This window comes from Amblyraja radiata, chromosome 11 (genome assembly GCF_010909765.2).
Source record: "Amblyraja radiata isolate CabotCenter1 chromosome 11, sAmbRad1.1.pri, whole genome shotgun sequence".
NCBI classification, from domain to species: domain Eukaryota; kingdom Metazoa; phylum Chordata; class Chondrichthyes; order Rajiformes; family Rajidae; genus Amblyraja; species Amblyraja radiata.
In genome coordinates this window covers 19,248,609-19,270,669 of record NC_045966.1, presented here as the reverse complement: position 1 = coordinate 19,270,669, position 22,061 = coordinate 19,248,609, and the positions used below count along the sequence as shown (strand labels likewise).

General features: G+C 41.8%; 1 protein-coding gene across 3 annotated transcripts in view; it reads right to left on the bottom strand.

Annotated features, from left to right (window-relative positions):
• The window catches only part of LOC116978352 (serine/threonine-protein phosphatase 2B catalytic subunit alpha isoform-like), a 329,244-nt gene that overhangs the window by 55,074 nt on the left and 252,109 nt on the right, over positions 1-22,061 (bottom strand). For all 3 annotated transcript variants that reach the window (XM_033029454.1, XM_033029455.1, XM_033029456.1), the window contains 2 exons: positions 5,695-5,772; positions 1,720-1,814 (listed from right to left, as the gene is read on the bottom strand). In XM_033029454.1, the coding sequence (XP_032885345.1) occupies positions 1,720-1,814; positions 5,695-5,772 (173 nt within the window). The remainder of the gene's footprint in view (positions 1-1,719; positions 1,815-5,694; positions 5,773-22,061) is intronic.

Below are 22,061 nucleotides of genomic sequence, written 5' to 3'. Positions count from 1 at the left end.
GACAGCACATTCCATATACCCGTAACCCTCTGAATGAAAAATGTTCCTCTCAGGTTCATATTAAATCTTTCCTCTCTCACATTAAACCTATGTTCTCTAAAACACTCTCTCCATAACGGAATATTCATGCCATTGAGTGAGAACCCTTTAAGTTGCAAAGGAATACATTTGCGATATGGAGGTTGGAGGATGGGCCCCGGGAATAAGTCAGATGAGAAATATCGTCTAATAATGCCACATACTGTACATTGTCCTAAATGTATCTTCACAGGAGGGATATCTGGGATGTCTCAGTTGTATTCACTGTAATAGGTTAGTGGTTTAAGCATAAAAAAATATAAATATCATGATGGAAACATAGAGAAATCATATAAAATTGAGATAGAAGTGTTGCAGGAAGAATGCGTTAATGCTAAATTATTGAATAATTACTAAAAGAATGTGTGTGAAAATATTTGCAGTTTGCAAATTAAACTACTTTGTAAAATAAATGATGCCTGCAGTACATTAAGTTTTTATGAGAAAGTATAAGATTTTTCTGCTTCTTGTAAGGACTCCATCCCATACTCCCAATTCCTCCATCTACGCCGCATCTGCTCCCAGGATGAGGTGTTCCACACCAGGGCATCGGAAATGTCCTAATTCCTCAGGGAACGGGGGTTCCCCTCCCCTACTATAGATGAGTCTCTCACCAGGGTCTCTTTAATACCTCGTAACCGAGCGTAGGCTTGGCGATCGTTTCGCCGAACACCTCTGCTCGGTCCGCATTAACCAGCCTGATCTCCCTGTGGCTCAGCACTTCAACTCCCCCTCCCATTCCGAATCCGACCTTTCTGTCCTGGGCCTCCTCCATGGCCAGAGTGAGCACCACCGGAAATTGGAGGAGCAGCACCTCATATTTCGCTTGGGCAGTTTGCACCCTAGCGGCATGAACATTTACCTCCAATTTCCAGTAGCCCTTACTGTCTCCTCCCCTTCTCAGCTCTCCCTCAGCCCTCTGGCTCCACCTCGTCCTTTCTACTTTCTTCTCCCCGCCCCCGCCCCCACCCTACATCAGCCTGAAGAAGGGTTTCGACCTGAAACGTTGCCTATTTCCTCCACTCCATAGATGCTGCCTCACCCGCTGAGTTTCTCCAGCACTTTTGTCTACCTAAGATGATCTTACTCTATGTTCAGCCCAATTTAGTGAAGGCTACCTCAAAAACTGATGAGGTCACGGATGTTGTGCCTTAAGCTTTCTTCTCTGGTGTTAGCTGAAGAAACAGTGTTTCCCTAGAATAGCTCAGCCTCTTCTAGTGCAGGCTCTCCCCTTCCCTGTGCCAACCTTTTTGATAGCATGATGCTGTCAAAATCCCTTCCAACCACTCGCCTCTAAGTGGCATACAGCTCTGGGCCATGGGATAGTCTGTGGATAACTGACAGTATGAGACCCAATAGTTAAAACAGCCAGGGTTTCACACTGATGCCACTATTGTTTCACACATCACTGTCCTGCCCACTTGACACCCACTTATTGCTCAAATTCCACTCACTTTCCTCTAAATATCTATTTAAAACAATAAAATAAGAATGATCGTTGAGGCTGAAATATTGATGGTTGTTCATGCACAGTAAATAATGTGGTAATAGATGTGCACTTGCCATAGGTTTGTATGTGTTTCCATTTGCTTTCAACCTCCCATGTGTTGTATTAGTTTAGTATGCACCTGAACCTCATACCTTTATTATTGTAAACATCAAGGTAATTTGGTGCAGAAAAGATTGTGATAAGCGATGGGAAACCCGTAGTTTGGCTCTTCCTGTACATGCGATAGCTGAAAGATAAGTTAATGAATAATGCACAGTATTATTTATACTTATCCTATATGGCTTTTCATACTTGATAAAAAATATTTGAAGTAAATAAAAAATACCAAAACTACTATTTTTAGTTTGGAATAGTAATCAAAAAACATAACTTTACACAATTATTTGGACACATACCTACTTGGGAAATATTTGGATACATACCTACCTATCTACAAATAAGGGAAGAGATTGAACTTTTCTCTCCTTCCATCAGTGAGGAATGTAGAGGATGTTTATGTTAAAATGTATTTTGTGTGTTCAGTTGCTTTTTATTTGTATGACTAACTTGGCAAATGAAATTCCTCGTATATTGCAAAACATACTTGGCTAATAAAGTATTATTGTATTGTATTGTATTGTATTGGATTTGATAATCGATAGCCCCTGTGGCCCAGGACTACCTACCACATGAAAGGAAATGATGGGGAAGAGATTTTGATAGGGTATTGCAGCAGTAAGGTTGGTACAGGATGAAGGAAGCCTTGGGTGGCAGAGGCTAAGATGTTCTTGTCAGACTAAAATAACTATTTTATTCTGCCTGGCCTCAAAGCAGAGTGGTTATGAGTTAACCATTGTGGCCTTGTCAATGTTTAAAGCAGCCTTCACAGTATTCGGCTGGTGGAAGTGAGGAGTGATTGCTACTCATTTCTTTTGTGCAAATCGACAACTGAGGTTTTTGGTTGTGAGGTGGGAAATAAGAGAAGTCTGGTGGTTGGAAGCCTTGTCAATGCAGTGACAAGATGGGGAAGGAGGTGCACGGTGACTGAAGACTGGATAATGGGGGAGGGGAGGCTGGTGGGCCAGGGATCTAAATGTGGGCCTTGTGACCATTGCCTAGGATTAGGGTAGGGACAATCAGGAAAGTCATGGCTTGGATTTGCCTGCCTTAGAGTTCCTGTGTTAGACTGGACCCTGTGTTTGAAGGCTTCTGAAAAATAGCACAGCAGCCATGAAAATACTTTGTTCTTGGCATTCCTAATAACAGGCATTTGACAGAATCATTTAACCTAATTTCATGAGTAATTTGGTCACCCCATCTGCATTGGATACGGTAATCCTAACCAATCTGGCAGCTCAATCCAACCAGAAAAGACCACAATACGTTTCTGCTCCTATTTTCATACACATGGAGCTAAAATAAATAGTGCCACATGTCCAAATTTCTAGCCATCAAATGTTGATGAAAAATGTGACCTTTAACTGAGCTTTATTAAAATAAAGCTTCACTAATCTAGATTTTGAATTCTATATCAATATAAAGCAGATGGCATATGAATGAAATGAACTTCAATAGGATTTTTAGGACAGATTTTTGTGTTTTATAGGATGTAATGTGCTAGACTCTTGTCCAAGATAGATACAATTTCAACACATAAAATGCTGTGGATTAATATGGCAATTGGAGTTTATTATAGAAACATAGAAACATAGAAAATAGGTGCAGGAGTTGGCCATTCGGCCCTTCGAGCCTGCACCGCCATTCGATATGATCATGGCTGATCATCCAACTCAGTATCCTATCCCTGCCTTCTCTCCATACCCTCTGATCACTTTGGCCACAAGGGCCACATCTAACTCCCTCTTAAATATAGCCAATGAACTGGCCTCAACTACCTTCTGTGGCAGAGAATTCCACAGATTCACCACTCTCTGAGTAAAAAATGATTTTCTCATCTCGGTTCTAAAAGACTTCCCTATTATCCTTAAACTGTGACCCCTAGTTCTGGACTTCCCCAACATCGGGAATAATCTTCCTGCATCTAGCCTGTCCAACCTCTTAAGAATTTTGTAAGTTTCTATAAGATCCCCCCTCAATCTTCTAAATTCTAGCGTGTACAAGCCGAGTCTATCCAGTCTGGAGAATTATATAGAATGCAAAATAAATTGACAGTTCAGACTTCATAAGGGGGTTAGGGGTTCAGTATTGATGTGGATAGAAAACTGGCTGGCAGACAGGAAGCAATGAGTAGGAGTAAACGGGTCCTTTTCGGAATGGCAGGCAGTGACTAGTGGGGTACCGCAAGGCTCAGTGCTGGGACCCCAGCTATTTACAATATATATTAATGATTTGGACGAGGGAATTGAATGCAACATCTTCAAGTTTGCGGATGACACGAAGCTGGGGGGCAGTGTTAACTGTGAGGAGGATGCTAGGAGGCTGCAAGGTGACTTGGATAGGTTGGGTGAGTGGGCAAATGCATGGCAGATGCAGTATAATGTGGATAAATGTGAGGTTATCCACTTTGGTGGCAAGAACAGGAAAGTAGACTATTATCTGAAGGGTGGCCGATTAGGAAAAGGGGAGATGCAACGAGACCTGGGTGTCATGGTACACCAGTCATTGAAGTAGGCATGCAGGTGCAGCAGGCAGTGAAGCAAGCAAATAGTATGTTAGCATTCATAGCAAAAGGATTTGAGTATAGGAGCAGGGAGGTTCTACTGCAGTTGTACAGGGACTTGATGAGACCACAGCTGGAGTATTGCGTACAGTTTTGGTCTCCTAATATGAGGAAAGACATTCTTGCCATAGAGGGAGTACAGAGAAGGTTCACCAGACTGATTCCTGGGATGGCAGGACTTTCATATGAAGAAAGACTGGATAGACTCAGCTTGTACTAGCTAGAATTTAGAAGATTGAGGGGGGATCTTATCGAAACTTACAAAATTCTTAAGGGGTTGGACAGGCTAGATGCAGGAAGATTGTTCCTGATGTTGGGGAAGTCCAGAACAAGGGGTCACATTTTAAGGATAAGGTGGAAGTCTTTTAGGACCGAGATTAGATTTTTTTTTTTCACACAGAGAGTGGTGAATCTGTGGAATTCTCTGCCACAGAAAGTAGTTGAGGCCAGTTCATTGGCAATGTTTAAGGGGGAGTTAGATGTGGCCCTTGTGGATAAAGGGATCAGGGGGTATGTAGAGAAGGCGGGTACAGGATACTGAGTTGGATGATCAGCCATGATCATATTGAATGGCGGTGCAGGCTCGAAGGGCCGAATGGCCTACTCCTGCACCTATTTTCTATGTTTCTATAATGCAAACTTAATGCTCATTTTAAAAAGTGACAATTGTTTGCATTGACTGCATTTTGCAGAAGCTTTCTTCTTCGTGACAAAATCTATCAGTTTACATCAGTACGGACAATATCTCTGATAAATCCATTTCATTGTGTCAAAATCATTTTGGTTTGGATAAATATATACATCAGGTAAAAAAAAGGGTTGGGTGAAGTTGGATCAAATAGCACCTTGTGTCAGGACAATAAATTATTGATTGCTTGATTAGTATGGGTGTCTGGGGTTATGGGGAGAGGGCAGGAAAATGGGGTTGAGAGGGAAAGATAGATCAGCCATGATTGAATGGGGGAGAAGACTTGATGGGCCGAATGGCCTAATTATGCTCCCAGAACATATGAGTTTAGTTTAGAGAAACTGCTCGGAAACAGGTCCTTTGGCTCACACACATTAACGGTATCCTAGACACATTAGGGATAATTTATATTTATACCAAGCCAATTAACCTACAAATGGGGAGAATATACAAAATCCGTAAAGACAGCAACCATAGTCCGCCATTTCTCGCGCTGAAAGTGCTGTAAGGCAGCAACTCTACCACTGCGCCACCGTGCCGCCGTTATGAACTTATTACATTTTACCTTTTGGAATATAGGGTGGAACCAGATATCATTTTTGGGCTAACCTTGGGTGCCATGTGTTTGCACCCGGAAAAATACCTATTGACTAAAAGCAAAGACCACGTAAATTTGACCTAATGGAAAAAAAAAACTCTATCATGAGAAAATTCAAATATTTCAACATGCATTGTGCATGGAATTGTTTGCAAACTTACCCTGCATCTTGTGCTTCATGGGCCCGAATAACTGATAATAAATTATTGTTCTGCAGGAACTCACAAACAGCAGGATAACTGTGAAAAGAACACATACAACAATATCACTGCAAATTACTATAACCAAAGTAGTAAATGGAAGTGGAAACTTGGGAGAAGGCAACTAGAAACAGTAGGGTGCAATTAAATCTTGTGCCGACAGAACAAAAAAATGCCCAAGTGTCTTGGCACTAAGTTAAAATAGAACTTAATACCTAATTGACACTGAATCTTAGAGTTTTTGATATCTTACACGGTTATTCACTTAGCATGAAATCTTGATGTCGAATAAATTTAAAGGGTTAGAGATAATGAAAGATCTAAATAGAGTGGATATGAAGAGGAGTTTTACAGAAGTGGGAGAAATTGGAACAGAGGGCACAGACTCAGAATAAAATAACGTACTTTTTGAATGGTGACGAGGAGGAATTTGCTTAGCCAGAGGGTGGGGAATCTGAGGAATTCATTTCCACTGATGGCTGTGGAAGCAAGTCATTGGGGGGGGGGGGGTTTAAGTGGAGATTGATTGGTTCTTGATGAATATGGGAATCAAAGGTTATGGAGAGAGGGCAGGCAAAAATAGATTGGCCATGATTGAATGGTGGAGCAGGCTCAGTCTTCTTCATCAGTCTGAAGAAGGGTTTCGGCCCAAAACGTTGTCTATTTCCTTCGCTCCATAGATGCTGCTGCACCCGCTGAGTTTCTCCAGCACTTTTGTCTACGGTGGAGCGATCGACTCGATGGGCCGAATGGCCTAATTCTGCACCTACTGTATGTCTTATGATCTTATGACAATTAAACCGGAGGCTCAAAATAAGAAAATAATAATTTTGAAAACCTTTATAAGTAGTTAATACATACTTCAGGCTTTTACCTATAATAAAGAAGGAGAATTAAAAATGAGAAAGATAAAAATGACAGAAATGGAAACCTAAGGTGTGACGGAGTAGCTCAGTGACCAATGACAACTTCCAAAAGATCCACAGAAGTATTATCAGCCAAACAAGTCAATATTAGGAGTGAGACTGGGAGGGTGTTAAAAGAAGAGGGGCAGTGAGTAGAGTTATAGGGAGAACTGTAGTACCAATGATGAGTCACATGATGTTCTAGGTGGAGAAAACAAACTAAAGAATTACAGAGGTGAAGTTGCAAAGGGATTTCAAAACAGGATGAGAATTTTAAATCTGAGCCATCTGTTGGCTGGGAAACAATGTAACTCAATGAATAGAGGGGTGAGTGGGACTTAGTGCTAGCTCTGATTCAAGTAGCAGAGCTTTGGATGAGCTCCCTTTTGCACAGGATGGCTGGAAAACTATTGAATAGTTTAGTTTAGAGACAGTAACAGGCCCTTCGGCCTGCCGAGCGCACCGACCAGCGATCCCCGCATATTAGCATTATCCCAGGGACATTTTTTACATTTCTCCAAGCCAATTAACATAACAAACCTGTACGTCTTTGGAGTGTGGGAGGAAACCGAAGATCTCGGAGAAAACCCACGGGGAGAACGTACAAACTCCGTACAGACAGCACCCATAGTCGGGATCGAACCCGGGTCTGCGGTGCTGCAAGCACTGTAAAGGCAGCAACTCTACCGCTGTGCCACTTGCCGCTGTGAGAATAGTTGAGTTCTGGTGACAAAGGTCGAGATGAGTATTGAAGTAAAACACAGGACAGAGATTGACACCAGAGTTATTCTCGATGGCATGAACATTCGAACTTGCATGCTTGGAAACGTCGAAACGTTGTCCATCTATTCCCTCCACAGATGCTTCCTGGCCCACTAAGTTCCCCCCACGTGTTGTTTTTCACTCAAGGAATCACTTACCTGATTTATGCACTTTAATGTTATTTCTGCAATCTCCATGTGAAATTCGATATAACATAAAATCAGCAGAAATCTGATGAAATGGATTTTCATTCATGATTCATCAACTTGCATGTGCAAATTGGATTATATCAATTGGAATACACTCACAAAGAAAACTAAAATAAGGCTGTCCATGTCCTGACTAAGCCAATATAAGGCAGAAATAATGATTTAAAGCAAGAATTTGAAGCAAACTCTTACAGACGGTAGCATGTATATCTAATAAGTTTATCTGAATGTCTAACAATTGAATATGAATTAAACATTATTCATCCTTACCTTACAAAATGATTGATGAAAAATTACAAGAAAATATATAACAGTTGGTTAGCTCATTGGATTTTCAATTCAAGGCAGCAAAAATCTGCTCAGACAATATGTGACACTGCCAGTCACCATGGCGACAGTGTGTTCCATTTACAAGGTACACTGGAGCAAGTCAACAAAATAGAATCTCCCAAACCTGGGACCTCCACCAGCAAAATTGATCTTTTCCAGATCACATAACACCCTGCTTGAAATAATGCCAACTTTTCTTTATCACCCAGAACTTTCTATCTAACACCACAATATGAGTCCTTCACCATACTGAATGCTGTTCAAGGTACCATCTCACCAGTACCTTATGAAAGGTAAACAGAGATGGTAAATAACTGTGAGACTTGCCTACATTGTCCACATATTGCTTTGATAAAAAAACAGACATCTCCCCTGAAACCTTTTCATACCTCTAGTTTCCCTCCCCCCTGACTCTTGGTCTGAAGAAGGGTCTCAAGCTGCAACGTCACCTATCCTTTTCTCCAGAGATGCTGCCTGACCCGCTGAGTTACTTCAATCAAACTGGGTCTTGCTTCTAAACCCAAGGGGCACAACGTTGGAACTGCAGGCAGAAATGGCTCACTCCAGTCCTCCTCAGTGTGTGGCGGGCTCCCTGTGCTCACCATTTCAGGAACTGCCCTCACCCACAGCAACAAATGATGCCCAAGGTCAGCATCCTGATCAGCAAGAACCTTTTGCTTTGCAAAGCTTTCCTGCTGTAAATCATAAGCCCAGCCTCAAAAGTATTTGACAGCTGGTTTAACCAGATCCACAGGCTTAATGACTGTCATATCTGTGAACACTCCTGACAGTCACAAACATTGAAAGATAGATGACCACCATTAAACCAGTAAAAATTAATCATACAGATATTTTAAGAATTCAATTATTTTAAATTTTTTTGAAGTATTAAAACCAAAACACTCAAAACATATATTTGTTAGCAATTGTATTTAAATTCATTTAATGAATTAAAAATTGCAAGTGGCCTTTAACTGAATTCTGTTGTTTTAACTGGGAGATGTACCATTCTATTGAATGGATTGGGGGCATTTGCATTATAACTGCTGGGAATGTGTAGAAAGTCAGCACTCCAGCTCTGAACTCCAGTGGGAATTCAGTTGTGCAGTACAGTAGGAACGACAACATTGAGGGTCTCTCAGGAAGTTCTGGATTTCCGCCTGTGAGCAAGCCCTCAGAAGTGTTTTAAGATTGTCAATCTCGCCCTCCTTGGAGAACAAGTTGTGCATCATTCTGTCTCGAGTGAAAGGAAAGACATTTTGCAGTTGTCAAAATTATCCCCCAAAAAAGTGAAGATGCCTTATAAATCACAAATGACAGACAAATGTGAAGCCCTCAAAGAAGGCAAATCCTTGATGCAAGACCAGCAAGTCTCAAAAATAGACTAAAATCAGCGCACCGTTGACAGACAGAAATAACTGGATGCATGGCAGGATTTTGCTGTGATTCTGGTGCGACTGCTAGTGATGTGGTTATAAGCTTTTCTATGAATATAAAGGAGAAATATACAGAATAAAACCTATTAATGATAATGACATTGAAATTGAAATAATTCTATTTAATGTCATTCACGGGTAAATGAAAAATAATGTTATCTAGATCGAATATATGGCATGCTCATCCTGAAATGATTATATAACTTCATAAAATTTGATTCTATTGAACTAAGGAATGATTACCTATGTAAATCACATTGGTAATCGGGTTATCTTTATATTTTAAAGAAAATAAACATGGAAAACCTTTAATTAGTTAAGGACTCAGTTTGGACAGTAGACACATCTGTTGCACAGAGACTGGTGGATGAAAGGTTGAACCAGGGGATGGTGGGCAGATGGAACTAGGAGGCAAATGTAAATTGGGTGAATGGCACCTCATATTACAGTGTGGTAGCTCACAACCCAATGGTATGAACATGGTATTTTCTAGTTTCAGGTAACTTCTCCTTCCACACAGACTCACCCCTCCATCTTGTTTTTTCCTTTTTTCGTTCATCTCTTCCCTCCCTCCCTTCTCCCCTGTCCCCACCTTTCTCCCATCCACCAATCAATTAAGAGTCTCTATACAAACCTCAGCTCCTCCCCTCTAAGTCCTGATACAAGGCCTCAACCTAAAACGTCAACTTCACCTTTTGCCTCCACAGACCCTGCCTGACCAACTGAGTTCTTAGTGTTCTGTTTTTTGTTACAGATTCCACTATGTGCAGTGTTTTTTGCCTTCTCATAGAAACATAGAAAAATAGAAAAATTGGTGCAGGAGTAGGCCATTCGGCCCTTCGAGCCAGAACCACCATTCAATATGATCATGACTGATCATCTAAAATCAGTACCCATTCTGGCTTTTTCCCCGCATCCCTTGATTCCTTTAGCCCTAAGAGCTAAACCTAACTCTCTCTTGAAAGCATCCAGTGAATTGGCCGCTACTGCCTTCTGCGGCCGAGAATTCTCATTTATAACTGAATCCCTTTTTTTCAGTTCAATTTAGTCAATTTTAGTTTAACGTGAGCAAACTAAAGTTGGCATCTCAAGATATACATTCATAATTTCCATACGGAAATGTAACATCAGCTAAAGACATACTTCAAAGAGGAATTGCACAAAGAAGTTTGTCCTCTGATTAGTCTGCTAACTGCACAATAAAATACTATTGGTACATTACAGGGTATTTCAAAAAATTACTGCAGTGGATGGAATTGAGGGTCAGAAGTGAGTACAATGCACAGACTCACTGCATCATTCCTTCAGCACCATAAATTGAAGACAAAAGTTTATGTTCTTGAAGTAATGGAATGTAATTTGAAGTGATGGAACGTAATTTCCCTCAGTTATTGGAACTGAGTTAAGAAAAGGGTAACAGATTGGGAAGTAAAAGTAAAATCAGATTTTCTGGGGAAAAAAAGAATATGTGACGTTTTGGGTCGAGACCCTTCTTCAGACTGAGAGCCAGGGGAGAAGGAAACTAGAAGTATGAAAAGGTACAGAACATATCACATGAAAGAGATGAAACTAGGTGACAACGTCATATCCTCCAGATTAAAGATCTACATTTCTGGTAGCTCTCTGGTTCGTTCCTTCTGCTTTCCATTAACAGGTGCAAGTAAGACAGATCATGCATTCTTCTTCCCTAGCCTGGTGAAATGCGCTGACACCTTTTCAGCACTAATGTTGTTAACCTTAACAGATTCCTTAAAAATATTGTAAAAATATTGTGAACACCTTCAGTCTTATGTCGCAGTGAGATGATTTTGCTTTTTCCCCTTGCCTGGTTGTTCCCCAGTTTCCTTCAAAGTGAGAAAACTGAATGGTGTTATTAAAGGCTGGATGACTTCCTTTGCAGTTTAGCGATTTACACCCACTCTTCATTTACACTAACTGCGACTGGTATGCTACTGAGAGGAACAACATTAGCAGGGAGGTAGAGTTCCATCTCTGACATTCATTTGACCCATGCCTATGAATTATTTGTGTAAATTACATGGAAAACTACATGAAAGTCTTTCTAAGACAACCCTAACTCACTTTGTAGAAACTGCCCCCCAACATAATTAGTCTGTAGGTCAATTCTTAACTTGGTTTCAATTTTCCATCATTATTCATTAAATTATCCAATAATAGAGCCATAGAGTTATAGAGCATGGAAACAGGCCCTTTGGCCCAACTTGCCCGTGCCGAATAAGATGCCCAACTACCCTAGTTCCACCTGGCAACATTTGGCTCATCTTTCTCTAAATCTTTCCTATCCATGTACCTGTCCAAATGACTTTTAAATACTGTTACAGTACCTGCCTCAACTACCCTCTCTGGCTGCTCATTCCATATACCCACCACCTTCTGTGTGAAAAACTTCTCCTTCCGATTCCTATTAACTCTTTTCCTTCTCATCTTAAACCTGTCCTCTGGTTCATGACTGCTTGGGGAAAAGACTCTGTGCATCTACCCTATCTATTCCCTTCACGATCTTGTACACCACCATAAGATCACGCCTCATCCTCCTGCGCTCCAAGGAATAAAGTTTTAGCCAGCCCTGTCCCTATAGCTCAAACCCTCACGTCCTGGTAACATCCTCCAAGCATTTATCTCAAGAGGACTGGAATTCAAAAACAGAGATGTAATGCTGAGGCTCTATAAGGCGCTGGTCAGGCCGCATTTGGAGTACTTTGACAAATTTGGGCCCTATATCTGAGGAAGGATGGGCTGGCTCTGCAGAGGGTACAGAGGAGGTTTCCAAGAAGGATTCCTGGATTGAGTGGGTTAGCATATGAAGAGTGCTTGACAGCACTGGGCCTCTACTCGCTGGGATTGAGAAGGTTGAGGGGGACCTCATTGAAACTTACAGAATAATGAAAGGCATAAATAGAGTGGGTGTGGAAAAGATGTTTCCACTGGTGGGAGGGTCTAGGACCAGAGGTCATAGCCTCAGAATTAAAAGGCACTCTTTTAAAAAGGTGAGGAGGAATTTCTTTAGTCAGAGGGTAATTAATCTGTGGAACTCATTGCCACAGAGGGCTGTGGAGGCCATGTCAATGATATTTTTAAGGCAGAGATAGATAAATTCTTAATTAGAACAGGTATCAAGGGGGAGAAGGTAGGAAAATGGGATTACGTGGCAGAGATCGGCCATGATTGAATGGCGGAGTAGACTCGTTGGGCCGAATGGTCTAATTCCACTCCAATAACTTGTGAACCTTTGTAAATCTTTTCTGCACTCTTTCCAGCATAACAACATCTTTCTCAAAGCAGGGTGCCCAAAACTGAACACAATACTCCAAATGTGGCCTCACCAACATCTTATACAACTGTAACATAACATCCCAGCTTCTACATTCAATACCCTGACTGATGAAGGCCTTCTTGACCACCCTATCTACCTATGATGTCACTTTCAAGCAACCATGTACCTGCGCTCCTAGATCCTCTGCTAGTCAACACTCCGCATAGCCTTGCCATTCACTGGGAAGTTTTGACTGGTATGCAATAATACAACCTAATAATTGTATTTAAACATAAATACAATCTATCTTTTAAATTCCATCTTTTCTTCTATGTGCGAAATGTTTGTCCTATATTTTCACAAATACACATTTCTAACCTCCCCTGTTTCCAAGTAACCAACCACACCCTACCCATTCTTGCCCCGTACGTACAAATAGTCCAGCCTGCCACTATTCTCCAGACTTTTTCCAGGGCAGTCACAACTCTGTAACCTCCTAAGGAGTCAATTTATCTACTTTCATGATAAACCCCTTAATACCTCTTCTATTATCACTTTCCTTATCCTGTCTAGTATTTCACATTGCTTTTTTTGTGAAGACAATTGCAAATTATTAATGAATACCTTATCCACATCCCCTGCATTGTACACTTGTTATTCTTTCCTATTCGTTATACAAACATTATGGGATGTTCCTTGATTTTGTAAGCTAATATTTTTCACGATCTCTCTGCTTTTGGAATTTCCCTTTCAATTTCATCCCTGTTGTTTTGACACTTTTCTAAGCTCACGGAGACTGGCATAAGCATTCCATTTTCATTTTATCTTATCGTCAAGGAATCTACATTTGTCCTTTTCCATAACTATGCCAAATCTAAATGAATTATGGTCACCATCACAAAAGTGATCTCACACTGATACTCTTCTAAACGGGTCAGCTTAATTCACCCCCAAACAAATCATAAATAGCACACTGCTCCCCCCTACCATGTCTTTAATGGGCTTGCTACCTACAGCCTTATAAAAAAAGTAATTTTTAGCCATAATATTATCAGCTTCCATTGACTTTAACCTGTGCACACACTTATAATTGTAAATGCTTACATAAATCTTTGCTGTGATTATACATATCTATCAGTGGTGGGAGTGCAGCACCATTGATAGAAATGTATAGTATCCCAGATCTTTCAGTAGAGAAAAAAAAATCATATGCTTCAACCAACATTTACCTCTCTTTACCAGCTGCTGCCAGTTTTGGTATTTCAATATCACGAATATCATTAAAGCATTCGATAGGCAAAGTGCAGTTTAACTTGGCAATTGAATATACCTCAATGAAAATCTACTAAAGGGAGATGATTTATTTATAAAGTAGTTATAAATAAGAATGAAGCAGAGAAAAAAATCTCATATGTATAGAGAATTTTGAAAGTGTAAGTTCACGTTTGTTCTAATTTGTAATGGTCCAATATTAGGCTGAATGAGTCAGAGAACTAAAAATATAAAGATGTTCTGTTTGTTAACGCCTCCAGAATACCTTGTAAATTTAAAACACTCCTTTATGTGGGATTAGCATCACGATCAGCTGCTTGGGAAAAGGATAATACTAGTATCCTGGAAAGGTAGTATTACACTATTTCTTAAGGTCTTTGATGATGGAAATTTGAAAAGGGTAGCTATAGTAATCAGATTTAACATGAAACAAATACCGAGGAATTTGTGACAGTCACAATGGAACTTCTATATTTAGAATTATCTGAACTACTTAATGGATATTTCACTATTTATCAAAATCAGGTGTTATGCAGGGCACTAGTGGGTTGGGCCACAATAGGCTGGGTGTAAGATCAGTGTCACTTTCCGCAGCCGGGAATGAGGAGAGCATCAACACTGAGTTGGTGGTGGTTCATGAGGTACATCCATAGAAGGGAGGTGGGGAAGAGATTGAAGAGTAAATAAAACACTTAAAGGCAAACAAGCTTCCTGCGGGTGGATCCATGCACAAGATTCCACAGCGATAGTCCCTTTAAGTTATACTTCAAAAAAAACCCATCTATCTTATGAAGCCCTTGAATTTTGGGTTACCCGTATTATGTCACATTAAATGCTTGCACCACAGGAACATATCCTCCTAACCAGGTAATTTCTATTTGATAATGTATGTTCCTCCCAAGTGGTTTCAACATACATGGCTTAATCATATATTCGCACAGGCTGCTGTTACAGCCAAAGTTTGAAATCAATACTCTCAAACTTGGGACATATTCTTAATTTCAACTCCATTTTCTGTTTTAAACAGGTTCAGTGCATGCACCCAGACACCATTCAGGAATTAGTGGTACCCTTGCTGTCACCACACTCTCAGTGAGCTGGCATTGGTAGATTCAGAATATCAGGGATGGTTACCTCCACTGATCCCAATGATGAAGGGTTGACCTAACAGGAATGAGCAGGTTGAACCCACACTCATTGGAGTAAGGAAGAAGAAGAGATGTTCTTATGGAAACAAATTAAGGATGTTGATGTTGTTACCCAAGCAATGTTTCAGAAGGAGGAGTCACCTATTTATTAGGATGAATTTATTTTTTCAGAAGCTGTGAAGTTTTATACCCCACTGGGCTAAGAATACTGAATCATGGAATATCTTCATCACTCCGAAAGAGAGAATTATGAACAACAGAGGAATTAGGGCAACATGTTGGGGCAGCAATATAGTTGCTGCCTTACAGCACCAGAGACCTGGGTTCTGTGGGTGCTGCGGTTTCCTCCCACAATCCAAAGACTGGTAAATATTGTAACTTGTCCCTAGTGTGTGTAGGATAGTGTAATGTTAATGTGCAGGGATCGCTGGTCGGCACGGACTCGGTGGGCCAAAGGGCCTGTTTCCGCACTGTATCTCTAAACAAAACAAAAAAAATCAAGTATCTTGGGCATCGGTCAGATCGAGAGTAAGATCAGATCAGGCACAATCTTACTGAATGACAAAGCACACTTGAGGGGATGATACAACCAACTACTGCTCCGATTGCTAATATTTTTATGATCTCTGCCATTTTGCAGGAGCTATTGCCCTACTTACATTGAACTGATGTGGTGAAATTCCAGCCAAATTGTTCAATATCTATCAAAAAAATCCAAGCCAGGCTGCCATTCTCAAGAGATATAAAATAAATTGTTCCTTGGTCACTCATCAAATATGTATTGTGATAGTTGCTACCTGTGCACCTCACTTCCAAGCTATGCTTCCATTGACAAAACTTGTGTCTTTGAGTAATGACAGAAGTCGACATTGAAAAAAAATATTATTTTAATCTCTCGCTTTCTGAATTACGTAATAGATTGGAATAGCCTCAGCATCGTTGTTGCAGGCTTCATTTATTGAGTCAGGCAGAACAGAAGATTAACCACAATTGGAGTTCTTTGTTTGCTTTGCTAATGATTAAAAATTCATTACAAGCAGCACGGTAGCAAAACAGTTGGTGCTGCTGCCTCACAGTTCCAGTGGCTTGGGTTCAGTCCTAACCTTGAATGCTGGCTGTGCGGAATGTGCATGTTCTCTCCATGATTGCATGGGTTTCCTCCAGGCGCTCTGATTTCCCCTCATTTCTTAAAGTGGCCTCTGTAAATTACATCTCAGCTTAGGTATGTGGTAAAAGAAGCAAATAACAGTCCATGGGCATTTGAGATGGAACATGTTGCAGGAGTACTGAATAATACGGATAAATGGGACTGATAGGTATCTCTGCAGAAGGGTCTCGACCCAAAACGTCACCCGTTACTTCTCTCCAGAGATGCTGCCTGGCCTGCTGAGTTACTCCAGCTTTTTGTGTCTTTCTTAGCTATCTCTGCTGGAACATGACATGAGACAAATAACTTCACTCAGTGATATAGCCTTATTCATTTACATATTTTGTATTCATAGGCTTTCATGCCAAAAGTGTTCTTGGACATTCCATATTCAGGAACAGTTTCTTCCCAGTTGTTAACAGGCAACTGAATGATCCTACCAACAACTAGAGAGCAGCCTTGAACTACCATCTACCTAATTGGAGACCCTGGGACTATCTCTATCTTTGATTGAATTGAATACATTTTATTAGCCAAATATGTATATATACACACAAGGAATTTCCTTGGTGCTTTGCTCGCAAGTAACAACACGATATACAGTAGACAATTAAAAATAAAATATTATAATTTAAACATGTGAAGAATGAAACAAAATACCAGAGCACCAGGAGGCTACATACTTTTGGCTGTTGAGTAGAGCTACTGCTCGTGGAAATAAGCTTTTCTTAATGTCTGGCTGTGGTGGCTTTGACAGTCCGGAGTCGCCTTCCAGAAGGAAGTGCTTCAAAGAGTTTGTGGCCAGGGTCAGAGATGATCTTACCTGCTCTCTTCCTGGCCCTTGCAGTGTAAGTTCGTCGATGGGGGGAAGGTTGCAGCCAACAACCTTCTCAGCTGGTAGAATAAGGCGCATTGATCAGATTTTACTTGCTTTATCTTGCACTAAACGTTATTCATGTTTGTTATGTTAGCTTTCATAGCAAAAGGATTTGAGTATAGGAGCAGGGAGGTTCTACTGCAGTTGTACAGGGTCTTGGTGAGACCACACCTGGAGTATTGCGTACAGTTTTGGTCTCCAAATCTGAGGAAGGACATTATTGCCATAGAGGGAGTGCAGAGAAGGTTCACCAGACTGATTCCTGGGATGTCAGGACTGTCTTATGAAGAAAGACTGGATAGACTTGGTTTATACTCTCTAGAATTTAGGAGATTGAGAGGGGATCTTATAGAAACTTACAAAATTCTTAAGGGGTTGGACAGGCTAGATGCAGGAAGATTGCTCCCGATGTTGGGGAAGTCCAGGACAAGGGGTCACAGCTTAAGGATAAGGGGGAAATCCTTTAAAACCGAGATGAGAAGAACTTTTTTCACACAGAGAGTGGTGAATCTCTGGAACTCCCTGCCACAGAGGGTAGTCGAGGCCAGTTCATTGGCTATATTTAAGAGGGAGTTAGATGTGGCCCTTGTGGCTAAGGGGATCAGAGGGTATGGAGAGAAGGCAGGTACGGGATACTGAGTTGGATGATCAGCCATGATCATATTGAATGGCGGTGCAGGCTCGAAGGGCCGAATGGCCTACTCCTGCACCTAATTTCTATGTTTCTATGTTTCTATTCCCTTTATCATGTATCTGTACAGCGTGGTTAGCTTGATTGTGATCATGTATTGTATTTCTGCTGACTGGTTAGTGTGCAACAAAAGCTTTTCACTGTACCTCGTTACACGTGACAATAAACTAAACTCTCTCCATATGGAAAATGCCCCCGTGGCTATCAGCTGATGAATGTTTCACAACGTGGATGATGCTCCTTTATCACTATTTACATAGCGTGTGCTAATCTAGTAGGTTTTTGTTAAAAGCGCAGCAGAAAGAATGTCATAATCAGAATGATCATTTATCCATATTAACACAAGAAAGCAGGAGCAGGAGTAGGTCACCATACCCACAAGCCTGTTTGTCATTCAATACAATCATGGCTGACCAACACTGCTCTTGACTTCTCTTCTGTGCAGTTCCCCATTGTCCTCATCCATTAGGAGGACTGAAAGTAATGGCACATGTTACACTTAAAATTTCCAAGGTGCACTCCAAAATCTGGCTCATGACCACCGGAACCAGCACTCGATTTAACCTTTGGATAGGAAAGATGTGGCGTCAAGGTGAAGTTAGGAGGAAATCTAGGGGAATGCTGTAGAGGAAGACTGGGTAACATGGGGAATTGGTTACCAGGATCACTATGTACAATTAACAGTGCAGAAAGCACACAAATGTGGTGATGTTACCTCATTGACAGGATTGCTTATTAACCTTGAGTACCTCCACAGGGTCGACTAACAATGTTCAGCATCCATTCTCTAATTATTGCCCCTATGCAGGGGTCCTTGCTACTGCTGGTCAGACAATCAGCCAAGACTGTCAGCTTGGCCAATATGGCACATTCTGAACACAAACTGTCTGCGACCAGAGCTGCGTAAACTCATCCTCCAACACTAACCTGAATCTACCATTTGAATGAATGTCATTGGTCTGTCATCAGCCATCTTGTAACCACTGATGAAACACTATGCAAGTTAAATAAACATGTTAAATAATATGAAACTTATGTGCAGGTTACTTAATGCATCATAAGGCTAGTGAAATCCCCAAATCTCTTGTAGATTATTACCCACAATTTATCACTTCATACTGTGCTTATTGCAGCATTTTAATGATCCCTTGTCTTATAAAAGACGTGAAAAACAACTTAAAAACTTAAAAATGTGCGAGCCTTTATGATCCAGTTTTGTTACATTAGTAACAGTTATTCATAGTTTTGAAAACATTAATGAATGTAAAATTTTACAACTCTGCCACATTTACTGCAGTTATGTTATGCAACTGCAGGAACATGTTTTTAACAGGAAATTTGTTATTCCGCTCAAAATTATTTTTTTTGTTATGAAACAATTAATTAGCATAGTTCTCCCTTAAAAAACTGTATGACTGCAGTTTCAGTTATCTCTGTCTTTTTCGATGCTTGGTCTGTGGGGTTCATTGTGTACCGTACCCTCCAATATTCTGTTATATAAAAGATGCTGTACGTTGTTTTATTGGTTATGTTTTGAATTTGCAGAGAGCAAAGCATATGCATAAAAGGCATTTATTATTTCACTGAACAATTGTTGAATGATATATGCCAAGAGAAGTGCGCACTGAATTATGAAGTGCACATTATTTATATCAGGCAGTGTTTTGAGTTGTGTCCTTTGTGGTATTCGTATAAATAATTAGTTACATAACACTATCCACCAATAATTATTATTGCATTTTCTGTGAACAGTCTACTGCAAACAAAGAATTTCAGTAAGGGTTCTCTGCAACAACATCAAAGCCAATACATCACAAAATAATTTCTGACAAAAGCTGAGTACACAAAGCCAATGCCACTGTTTAATAATTAATTGTACATCAAGAAATTCCAGGCCCGTACGAAGCTTTTGAAAAAGGGGAGTGGCATGACAGGATTACAAGAAATGTATGTGAAATAATGTGCGCGCAACGCACATCACGAGCGCGAAGCTTAAGGGCCCTGGAAGCTCTGGGGTTTTAGATGCTCTCTGGTGCATTCTGAGCCTTATTTTGGAGCAATTTTGCACCAAATTTATGACCAATATTTCAGAAATAATTTTGGTTGAGTCAAGAGTAATGAGTGGGTGGAATGGGATGATGGGGTTCATTGTTGTATGATTTTTTTCAAATCAAGAATTGAAGTTGTCCTCGTTATAATAATCAAGTTGTACTGTTGTAAAATGTTATAAAGGAGCATGCAAAAACTGCAAATAAAATACTGTAAATTTTTGCAGTAAAGAAAATCTTTTTTTAGAAAATGTTTTGTGTGTTGATTGTGTCTTTAATGGCAGTCCTCAGTTCGTTAACGCTGTCAAGGCCTGTGACATTCCGCAGCTAGTACACTGATGTAGGTGGCCCAATTTCTACCTCTTCTTGCAGTGCCCTGTTTGGGCTCCCAAAGTGTGAGGGGATTAGCAGACAGTTCAGGGTTCCTCTCACAGACTTTGACAACACTCTTGAACCTTTGACAACACCAGCGTATATTGCCATTTAGCCATAAATCACATTTTCCAGTTCCATTTTCCGAGAATATAACTGTACAAACCTAGTCACCTCTTTGTCCAAGTCATGGGCAAAGTCAAGTGAATGGGGATTAAGGCGATTGCAGACAGCCTGTCATTGTCATTGCTCATTGCTCAGTGGATATGAAAACACGTTTGACTTGGTTGGCTGGATCAAAGTAAGATGCCAAGCGAGATCGTGCCCACTGCAAGCATGCGTCCCGAGGCGAGCGTCTCTCTGCAGCTCAGGCTCCTGATCAAAGGTCCCGACTACCTCCGCAGTCAAATGGAGGGGGACAGGCGGGGTCAGTAGAGCGCCATGAAGAGACTGGCTGACGACAAGGCCAAGTACGTGAAGAGCCAGACGGCCAGGGGGTGCAAAGTGGAGCCCAATGGTTTCGGCAGCTCTGCCTCCGAGGAATGCAGCTGCAGTGGCAGTGGGGCCAGCGGCAGCACGAAGACTGACCTGGCCTCCAGCAGCCCAAGCAGAGCGGGCAGCTGGGGCTCCCGCCTGACATCGTGCGTCGCTCCAGCTCCAAGAGGCAGCTCAGGCCCGACTCGCTGGTCATGTGTTGGCAGAAGTGCGAGTTCGTGCGGGGAGCGGCGGCCACCAGCAGCGCCCGTAGTTTCGAGGGCAGTGGCAGCCTGGTCTAGCGGCTGGGGCGACAAGCAGTAGGGGGCGGCAACATGAGCAGCAACGTCGGAAGGGGGAGAATTAGCAGAGGGTACAAAGGCTGCAGCACCCCATGGTGCACAAGTAACCACACCAGTAGCACTCCAGGGAGAAACAGCAGCCTCGCCAGCAACACCCATGGTGCACAAGTAACTACACCAGCAGCACCCCAGGAAGCACCAGTCACCACGCCAGCAGCACCCCGAGATGCAGCAGCAGGTCGCCCCAAGGAGCCGCTCAAGCGGCGTGTTGGTGAAGGCGGATTGCGGCGCTTGCACTCCGACCTCAGCTGCCGCTTCTCCTGAGCCTGCTCGGGCTTGGACAGTTTCTTCGAGCACTGAGGACTCGAACCTGGCCAGGGAGAAGTTTGCCGCCGCCTTCGAAAGCCTTGCCCTCAAGTTTCGCAGCGTGAAAGGCCTGTCCCACTTGCATGACATTTTCGGCGACAGACTGAAAAGAGGTTGTCGCATCATGGTCCGGTTGTGACGCCTCATGATGCGTGGTGACGCATGTATTGACGTGCGGTGTCTCCCTGTCGCCTCTGGATTTTGTAATGCTCAAAATCCAAGGGCGACAGCTGGTTCTTATCATGTTGTGCGCCCTGTCAAACGCTGACGTACGCTGTCCTGCGGGTGATGCCCGGTTAAGGTTAGGGTTAGGGTTGGGTTTAGGGACCACAGATGGGCTGTAAAATATTCTTCCTTCAATGCATGGATTTTAAACATTAATATATTAAAATTAATACAATAAAATCAATTGGTCAAATGAAAAGATGTCCGAGTCCAGTTTTCTTTACAGATGTATTGGTCCGCTTCCAGATCTAATCACCATCTCTAACTTTTCACAGTGATGGATTCAGTGAGTGTAGACTGAACACCCCTCTCCCCTCCAACCCTCTTCCATCCTCCCGCCCCATCCCTCCTTCTCCAACCCCCCTACCCTTCTCCCCTCCCCTCTTCTTCCTTTCCACCCGCTCCACTCTTCTCCCCCTTCTCCACTCCCCCCCTACCCTCACATCCCCTTATCCCCTCTCCCTCCCTTCTCCTATTCTCCAACCCCCCT